This window comes from Lolium rigidum, chromosome 6 (genome assembly GCF_022539505.1).
Source record: "Lolium rigidum isolate FL_2022 chromosome 6, APGP_CSIRO_Lrig_0.1, whole genome shotgun sequence".
Lineage (NCBI taxonomy): Eukaryota > Viridiplantae > Streptophyta > Magnoliopsida > Poales > Poaceae > Lolium > Lolium rigidum.
This window is the reverse complement of record NC_061513.1, coordinates 215,333,301-215,343,457: the sequence shown is the minus strand read 5'-3', so window position 1 is coordinate 215,343,457 and position 10,157 is coordinate 215,333,301. Positions and strand designations below refer to the sequence as shown.

General features: G+C 53.1%; 1 protein-coding gene across 1 annotated transcript; it reads left to right on the top strand.

Moving 5' to 3' along the window:
* The first annotated feature begins 8,119 nt into the window (after positions 1-8,119).
* On the top strand, positions 8,120-9,850 carry LOC124663747 (protein PHYTOCHROME KINASE SUBSTRATE 4-like). Its single transcript, XM_047201418.1, has one exon. It carries the CDS (start codon positions 8,120-8,122, stop codon positions 9,608-9,610), a length of 1,491 nt encoding a protein of 496 aa, XP_047057374.1. The 3' UTR covers positions 9,611-9,850.
* Positions 9,851-10,157: the final 307 nt, after the last annotated feature.

Genomic DNA, 10,157 nt, shown 5'->3' with positions numbered 1-10,157 from the left:
CGTAATGAGCCGATAGCAACGCATCGGTCCTTCGACATTTACCCTTCCATTCTTCAACTGATGATACTCTTTCCGGTAGATACTGTGGGAATTCCAAGAGAGCCCTTAAATTTCTCCCACCAGTTTCAGAGATCCTTCTTAGCGAGCGCTCATCATTTTGTGAAGAAGGTCGCAACGGAGATCAGCCGATGGTACCCCAATCGGTTCCTCAATAGAGCATCTACCAGGCCTGTTGCCCCCCGAGTCTCAGCCAAAGCAAAACAAAGACAAGGATACGCGAATTAGCTGTATGGACCTGGGCTTGATCATGTCTGAGGGAGCTTCTTATGCAGAGCCAGCCGATTTGAACATAAATCGGCTTCTCAAAGCAGAGAGCCTTCAAGGTGAGCTGCCCCCCGAGCTTTCTTCATTTCTTGCCGGCCAGATCGGCTCCTTTCCTTTGGTGGATCTGATGCGTTCCATCCTTGACCTGATCTGTACGTCCAGGCTGCTCCGAGCTCTTATACTACTCCATTGAGGAGTTCTTCCATTAGTGCTCCATTGACCCTCTGATCGTAACAGTTATTCCTCTTGAGTCGATGGCCATGCATCGGCTTTTATATCCTTAAGTCGATGCCTGCTGCATCGGCTGTGCTCGAAAATTTTCGAATTTTCAGAATTTTTTTTTTCTTTTTTTTTACGGCCGACTAGCGCATCGGCCCCCATATTCCGATACCCATCACCAAAAGATGAGACGGTTCCGTTGCATACCCTCGTGTTTTGTCCACCTGGGTGCCCCCCCGAGCCGATTCTGTCAAGAGAATTGATGGTATCGGCTCCGTTGGATAACATGTTGAACTCAGGCAGAATGGTGGGTGAGGATAATTTTGGCCGATTGCTGGAATCGGCCTCCATGTTGCTTGTTCGATGAAAGGTTTTGTAATGTCCCTTCATAAATTTTTGGGGCCGATCACAAGGATCAGCCTCGCCACGTTTGCTCATTGATGTGCTCTTGCTACTCGTTCAGGACGGTAGGTAAAACCAAACCAATCTCTGACTTCATCATGTTGGTGCTCTTGCTGTCGCCCACCTTGAGTGCATCGTGTGACCGTGGAGCGCTAAGCTTTGTCGGTAGAACGAACACCATGTTTGTGCCAGCCGATGTTTCATCATCGGCTTTCCTTTGCTTGGGGCGCCACTCCATTTTCCGTGGACGACCCTCTTCATCCAGGGTTCGCTGAACCTTCGCAGCCAGATCAGGCCTTGCTTTCCTCAATGTATGCAAGTATAACTTCTCGGCTTCTTCCAGGCCGCGCAATCGTTGAACCCTGCGTTTCTGGGAACGGCTGAGTCCGTCAGGGCACCACCTTGGCCGGTGGTACCTGTCTTCTTCTTCTCCCTCGTCTTCTGAATCTTCGAGATCCTTCAAGTGAGGGGACTCAGCCCGTTTGGTCTGTGGCGGGAGAGGTCCTAAGCGCTCGAACACGGACACGTTGGCTGCCTCCTTCTTCTTCCGGTTGCATTCTGGGCAATTGCCGATTGTTGGCAATCGGATCATTCCTGAATCCCAGCAGTGCCTGAAGAAAGGACAATCCCAGTGCATGTCCTCGTCGTCTCGCTCCTTTGCATTTCCCTTGGCACAACGCTCGTGCTCCTCCTCATCGCGATCATGCCGACGATGTCTTCTGGCTTCTCTAGCCAGACGATCTCTTTCATCATCATCGCTGGACCGTCGGCGTTGGTCGTACTGACTCACATACTTGTTGAGGAGGTGATCAGAGAGAGGTCGTTGATATCTTATGTTCTTCACTTCTCCCTCTGTTACGTAGCGCTTGCCGTCTTGGCGGAGCCGATCGCGTGGAGCGGCTTCCTCTGTTTCTTTGCTATGAGAGCAGCTGCCCTCATCTCCATCCTTGCCAGCGTGGTGTCCAAGATCTACCATGTTGATATTGCACAGGAAACCCGGCTGGCACCCTGCATGGCAAGCATACTCCACCATGTTTACGGCGGGAAAAGGGTGTGTGTCGACCTTCATGGCGTATTGGTTGAAAATCAACCGTCCGTTTTCTATCGCCGCTTGGATGTGCTGACGCCACACCCTGCAGTCGTTGGTGGCATGGGAGAGCGAGTTATGCCATTTGCAGTATGGCTTTCCATTCAGCTCTTGCGCCGTGGGGAATTTGAGACCTTCGGGTATCTTCAACTGCTTTTCCTTGAGTAGGAGGTCGAAGATTTGCTCGGTCTTGGTTACGTCAAAATCAAATCCCCCGGGCGGGCCTGGTGGCTTTACCCATTTGCGGGACACGGGGTTCCTCCCCGAGTCCACTCAGCCCACTGCTACTTCTTGGTCTCCCGCGGGAACTTCGTCTTCCTCTCGCATCGACCGGGGCTACTGCACGCTTGAACTTGTCTTGGTACAGGTCCGGGTGGCGCTGTTCATATGCTGAAAGTTTCTGAACCACGTGCGCCGGCGAGGGATAATCCGCTTGGGAGGCCATGTCCTTGAGCGGTGTTGCAAGGCACGCTATCGCCAACTCGACCGCTTCCTTTTCGGTTATACGAACCGAAAAGCATCGGTTCCTAATGGTCTGAAGCGGCTGGACGTATTCCGTCACTTGTCTCCCGCGCTTCTATCGTATTTGCGCTAGATCGGCAAAACCAACATCGGAAGCCTCCGAGTGATATTGCTCATGGAGCTGTTCTTCCAAGCTGCTTCCAAGTTCGGATGGAGTTCGGTGGTAGCGATGTGTACCACCCGAAAGCCGATCCTGTGAGGGACTGTGAGAAGAACCTCACGCGCAACTCATCTGATGCTGAGATCGTGCCCAGCTGTGCCAAATATCGGCTCACATGCTCGATGGAGCTGGACCCATCTGATCCACTACACTTTGTGAAGTCCGGGAGCCGATATTTGGGTGGCAGCGGGATCGGTTCGTAGCTGTTGGGGTACGGCTTGGTGTAGCCGAACGCCTTCCTTTTCGGCATCATACCGAAATGATCTTTCGGAATTGTACAAATCTGATCCGTCGTGATGGCTGAAGGTGTCGAACCACGAAGATTCGCCGGGGTGGCATACTTAACCAGCCATGCTTGCTTTTCCGGTTCTAAGCCAAGCTGCAGGAGGCTGGGCTTTGGAGGTTCGTCGGGGTGGCGTACTTAGCCAGCCACGATTGCTTCTCGGGATCGGCTCTCGACGTTCCTCCTGCCGTCCCGAGAGGCCGCTGATATTGCAGCCTGGTTCGAGAGTGCCCGGGCGTTGCGGTCCGGTACGTATGCGCACGTGTATCCGTGCGGGATCTCCTTAGGCGGCTCGGGTAGGAATTGGTAGTCACTAGGATCACCACCAACCTTGTAGACGACGTATGCCGATGAGTTCGGCAGTTCCGGTGCTACCCATGCGAACGGGCTGGGGCTGGAGCGGCATCTCTCCTTTGAAAGTCCCCGAGCCGGTCCCGATGGAGAATACCGGTGGCTCATGATTTCTCGGACGACGCGCGAGCGACACGCTCCAAGGTGTTCACCGAGGCTCTCGAGTGGCGGTGCGGCGAATGAGCCACCATGTAGTTGATCTCCTGCCGCGGCGACACTGGTGCGTTCTTCGACGGGGCGGACAAGTCCACTCCATCGAGCGCGCCTTCGGGTGCGAAACCCTTCCACCGACGCCATGGGAGCGGGTTCGGTGGAAGGAGCCGATGAGTTCGGCTTCGAGGGTTGCCTTGATCTCGTCATGCTTCTTCTTGAGCTCATCAGGCAGATCCGCGTATGTGACCGGAGTATCTTCCGCCATCTCGGATGTAGATGGCGATGTCGTGGATGTCGAAGGCGGTCCCACCGGGCGTGCCAGAATGTGTTGACGTCAGAAACCCCCTGGCGGGCAGAGACGGGCAACACGGTAGAGCCGGGAACAACTAGGGCTGCGGCTGGCCCCGGTCCCTCCGAGCGACGGCCCGCAAAGCCTCCCTGGTCGCACGCGCCGATGTTTATCACAAGGGCGTGCCACCGACCTATACCGGTCGGGAAGGTGTGGATGATGCCTCGCTTAGTTTCCTGCGGGGCATACACGTAAACGTTAAATACGAGCCTCGATCGGCTCTCGAGGTTATCCCGTGAATCGGCTCAAAGAGCCGATCCACCTATGATTCGAACGAGGCGTCCGAATATGGTGGTCTCGCTTGATCAAGGTAAAGCTAATGAGATCTACGACGATTTAGGGTTTTCACCGCATAATCGGATCATCCTACTCCGAGGTTGGGCCTCGCGCTCGCGCACGGTGATCGTAAGCCGATCCTAGACGGGGCCTAAAAACCAACACGAGGTTGATCCCCGGAACATCCTTTCTAGGGCCAACGAACGTCACCCTACACGCCGCTGGATCCTCTCCCCTTTGTAAGGCCTAACTATTGCGGATATTAAACTAATCCTTGTAGAACAAGGATGCAATCGTAACGGATCAGATCTACTAAACTATGATCAAGCGGGGTGCCGCCCCTACACCTAAGATAGGTGTAAGGGCGGCTAGACATGCAAGGGTTGCACTACGACAGCATGTAATATGAAGAACAATGCTAACCCTAACATGTCTAAGATAACTACGTTGCTCGCCATCAAAAAAGCTTCGATACGAGCAACGCATGAACAACGTAGGCGAGGCTTGTGCTTGCCTAGATCGCAAGATGCGATCTAGGCAGCATGATGCTACCGGTAGAAACCCTCGAGACGAAGGAGTTGGCGATGCGCCGAGATTTGTTTGTGGTTGAACGTTGGTTGTTGTTTATTCCATAAACCCTAGATACATATTTATAGTCCAGCGGACTTTCTAATGTGGGCGTGCACCAAATCGTGCACGGGTAAGATTCTAATTTCTAAACTAAGATGCGATCTAATATGTTACAGATACACGGGCAATTAAGCCCAACTTGATATAAAAGGCCGATCCACGTAATCCTTCTATATATATTTCTTCACGTCCATCTTGATCGCGGCCCACCTCTGACTCGGTCAAATTCTGGTGATAACACTATTTAAAATCGACTTTGAGAAAGCTTATGATAAGGTGAAATGGCCTTTTTTACAACAAACTTTGCGCATGAAGGGCTTTGCTCCTGAATGGGGGAGATTAGTGCAACAATTTGTTCAAGGGGGTAGAGTTGGGGTGAAGGTAAATGATGATATTGGTCATTATTTCCAGACAAAAAAAGGACTTAGGCAAGGGGATCCGCTATCTCCAATGCTTTTTAATATTGTAGTGGATATGCTTGCCATCTTAATTGAACGAGAAAAAATGGATGGTCAAGTTGGGGGTCTAATTCCACATTTAGTTGAGGGAGGACTCTCTATACTACAATATGCGGATGATACTATCCTTTTTTTGGAACATGACCTCGACAAAGCAGTTAATATGAAACTAATTTTATGCCTTTTTGAAGAGTTATCGGGGCTTAAGATTAACTTCCGCAAAAGTGAGATTTTTGTTTTGGAAAGGCAAAGGAGGAGGAGGACCAATATAAGCGAGATCTTTGGATGTGATGCTGGACAACTCCCCTTTAGATACTTAGGTATTCCAATTCATTACAAAAAACTCAGGAATTCGGACTGGTATCCGGTAGAAACACGGTTTGAAAGTAAATTAGGATGCTGGAAAGGAAAGTTGCTATCCTATGGTGATAGGTTAGTCCTTATCAATTCAGTATTAACTAGCTTACCGATGTTTATGTTGTCTTTCCTGCATATACATGTTGGGGTAAGGAAACGACTGGATTTCTATAGATCTAGATTTTTTTGGCAGTCCGACGAAAATAAAAGAAAGTACCGCCTTACAAAATGGAACATTGTTTGTCGACCCAAAGATCAAGGGGGCTTAGGTATTGAGGTTCTCGAAATCAAAAACAGATGCTTATTGAGTAAGTGGCTCTTTAAAATTCTGAATGAAGACGGGGTGTGGCAAGAATTGCTACGTAATAAATACCTAAGACTGAAGACATTATCGGAGGTGCAAGCCAGACCTACTGATTCCCCTTTTTGGAAAGGATTGATGGAGGTCAAACAGGAGTTTTTTTCTAGGGGACTTTTCAAAGTGGGTAATGGTAGGAACATCCGCTTTTGGGAAGATATCTGGTTAGGAAATAATTCTTTGGCTCAGCAGTATCCGTCCTTATATAACATTGTACACCATAAGAACGTCACTGTCGCTCAGGTGTTAGCACAAACACCTTTGAAGTTTGAATATTACATTCCGGAGGGTGTTGAGTGGCAACAAATGGACTTTATGGTTACAGTTATGTAGGAAACTAATGATGGTTAATTTGAATGAAGAGGATGATCGTTTTGTGTGGAGGTTAACAACTAATGGTTCTTTTACAGTGAAGTCGATGTATGAAGATATTATGTGTGATCATACCCCATTTCTAAGAAAATATCTATGGAAGGTTAAAGTTCCACTTAAAATTAAGATTTTCATGTGGTTTTTGAGTAATAAAGTTCTGTTAACCAAAGATAACCTAGCTAAACGGCATTGGAATGGATGTACAAAATGTGTTTTCTGTGGGGAACAGGAGACCATTCAACACCTTTTTATTGACTGCCCACTAGCTAAGCTCTTATGGCGTACGGTTAATTTCACTTATGATCTTTCACCTCCCACCAATATTATTAATATGTTTGGTAATTGGTTAAATGGAGTAGATAGACAATCTAAGGCTTTTATCCGGATTGGGGTTTCTGCTTTATGTTGGTCTATTTGGAGGGTCAGAAATGATATATTTTTTAACAAAAAAGCCTCTTTTCATTTCTTGCAGGTTATTCATATGGTCTCCCATTGGGTCCAGCTTTGGGCCCTACTCTCTCCGGAGGGGCAGCGGGATGTCATGGCTTCTGGATGCACACGGCTCACGATGGTCGCTCGGGATATCTTGTGCCTGAGCTGGTTGGCGACATACTAGTAGGCTATGTTGAGATATAGTCATAGTATGTGTTGTTTTCGATGGTTGATTTTTGTATCAATCCTCGGTGATGCGTGAGTTGTAAACCACACTTTGTGGAACCACTTTTTAATAAAGGGCCGTGTGCATCATCATGATGCAGAAGCCGGGGCAAATCCCCATTTCGAAAAAAACTGCCTGTCTGCTTGAAGTGTTCACCCTGAAACTGGAAACACTGCAGAGCTTAACGATACATTGCTAGAGAATGCTGGATATCTTTGCCGATTCTGTGGTACTGGCTGTTAGGACGCCACGGGTCTCTCCTGCGTGCCATAGTATTGCTGATCGAGTATGTTGCCGGTTCTGTGGTACTGGACTAATGGCTAGTTCGGACGCCACGGATGATCCTGGCCGTCTTCCGGCGAGTACATTGCATGCTGCTACGTATCATGCATTCCTGTATCGTGCATTGGATCGCCGTGCTCCGTTTTGGACGACATGGATGTGGAACTCATCATTCGTGTGGGTACGAGCTCTATCAGTGTGTCGATCATGCGTCGCACTTGGCGATGTTCATGGGATGCATCTGGTTAGCCAGTAGCCACCAAAGCCAGGAACTGTTCAGAGCTCTATTGCTCCTACACAATCTAGCTGCATTTTTCAGGATTTTACCCTGGATCATCTGTGAAAAACCTCCTGCATTTCAGATAAGGCACATTTGCGCAAGCAGATGCTCCTGAAAGCTGAAGCACGACCTCTCGGAGAAGAGGAAAGATCCTCGCAAGTTGCAAGGGAGAATTGGCGGATCAGAGTATTAGACATGTATAATGATATGTATCCAATATGATGAGAAAGGAAGATTGCTCGAAAACGAAACGACCATGTACACTTCTCGCAGTCTCGGTGCCCAGTTGCCCACACCACCGTTGGCCGCTGGCGGCGAGCAGCAGCTCTCGTCGCCTCCTCCCGGCTAACATGCCGTCGCACTCCGTTGCCGCGCAACGCGAGCCACACACATTTTTAAACAGAGAACCAGTGAGAGAGACGCCGACGCTTACACCTCTCCCGGTACGAGCCGATCGCTCGCCGTCGCCGTCCAACAGCCTGTGCCGCCTTGGCTCTACCCGCGCTCTCGCTCCTTCAAATTCTCCTCCCAAACCACTCCCCTCTCCCCAACGAGTGACACACAGCCCGAAGCGTGGCGCCTTATCTCTCCTACCTTCATGGACCGCTACAGAGTGGCGCCGTCCCGGCCGGTCTTCCTCTCCGGCGCCAGTCACCACCGCCACCTGCAGGCCGCGGCGGGGCGGCGATCGGGCGGCCCTGACACGGAGCTCGACATCTTCACGGCCGAGCGCTACTTCAACGCGGCCGACGCCGTCAAGTACAGCGCCGCCGCGGTCCATGCGGCGGACGCGCCGACGAACCAGACCGCGGCGTCGTCCGAGGCGAGCTGGAACAGCCGCTCCGGCCTGCTTGCCAGCAACCAGTCCTCGTCCGCTGCGGGTAGGCAGCACGACAAGGTAGGCCACGGTGGCGGCAATGCCATCGACCTCGGCCTCGGCCTCGTCGTCGAGGTCGCGAGGGACGATCGGTGTCACCGTGGTGGCATTGGCAAGAAGACCGGGCAGCGGTGGGGGCTCTTCAGCAGGGACTGCCCCTGCGCTGGACGGAAGGCCGTCACCGTCGACGTCGCCTCCGAGCCTCCCAGCCCGACCACTCCAAGAATCCACCACCCGAGGATCGACGCCCTGGAGGAGCGCGCGGTCTTCAAGGCCAACGGGCTGCCTCCTCCGTCCCCCAACGACGAGCCGGGCGTGATGAAGATCGTGAGCACCGCGGGGAGCCGCGCGTTCCCGCTTCGTGCCAGCATCGACGGCGTCATCCCGCCAGCGCCGAACCAGGGCGGCGCCTCGTCGTTCCCCGTCTTCCCGCCGGACGTCGGCCGCCGCGTGGTGAGCTCCGGCAGCGGGTTCACGTTCCCGGTGATCGCCCCGGCCGTCGTCGACGAGCCGCCGCGGGAGTCGCTGGAGGTGTTCCGCCCCATCGACGAGGACTCCGTGGTGCTCGTGGACCCGCCGCCGCCTTCATTGGGCGTGGCCGGCTTCCTCCGCGCGCCGGCGGCCGTGGCCGCGGCGACGGATCATGACGACGTCGACGACGCGATGAGCGACGCCAGCTCCGACCTGTTCGACCTGGAGAGCTTCGCGGCGTCGTCGTCGTACCCGACCACCTACCGCGGGCGCAGCAGCCGGCGCAACTCGGGCGACGACGACCACCTGGGGATGGGGTACGCCGCCGCGGCCGCGGAGCCGGCGCTGAGCGAGTGCATGTACGCGCCCAGCGAGGCCAGCGTGGTGTGGAGCGTGGCCACGGCCGAGGGCGTCGCCTACGACGCGGGCAGCGTCGCCAACTTCTCCAGCGCGGCCTCCGCGTGCTGCGTCGACGACTTCCATTTCGTCCCGCGGACGGAGTCTGCCGCCGGGCACGACGGGTTCACCGCCGCTATGTCCCGGAGCGCCGGCCGCAAGAAAGGTGGAGGGTTCTTGAACAGCTGCAGGTGCGAGAAGGCCGTCAGCGTCGGTCCGACCCCCGTCCGGGTGGCCCGGCCGCCGGCGGTCCCGGCCAAGACGGCCGGCCGCGCCATGGGGCTCGAGAGCGGCGGCGCCGCGCGGTACCACAACCGCCGCGTCCACATGCCGGTCCGGACGTAAGTACAAGGTGTCGTCGTCGGGAGTTGACACGCACACTTTTGAACGCGGCGGGCATGATGTTGCCACCTGCTGTAATTAAACCGGCAACTCCGTGAAGAAAACGTGATGCTGCAAATCTGTATCAGACGCAAAAGTCCATTGTGGTAATCTTAGCACTATGTGTTATTATGTCATCGATCTTTCGATTCTGGACAATTTTAGACCGATCGCACGCTTTGATTGATACCGAGGCTCAACAACTTGTAGCAAATCTCAGACAGACGAATCAGTGTTATCTGTGATGGGATGCCTGGATGAGTGGATTGAGTGTCTGAGTTCGCTGTAGCGCCAGCCTGATGCTGCATTGCTGGATGGCAACGGGGACCGTTTACCCGAAACCCGACGGGGTTTTCCTCTATTAGGGACCGGGGGTATCTAATTTATCCCCATGGGGGTATTAACGGCAAGACATGCTCCCCGATGGGGAAAGCGGGGCGGGTGGCGTTCTAGCAGTCCCCATACTCGAAGCCCCGCAGAGCCCCGCATGTATCGGTAATATCCCACAAAT

Bases quoted from the DNA above. Each gene is read 5' to 3' on its own strand.
- LOC124663747 (XM_047201418.1), top strand. From the start codon at position 8,120: ATGGACCGCTACAGAGTGGCGCCGTCCCGGCCGGTCTTCCTCTCCGGC.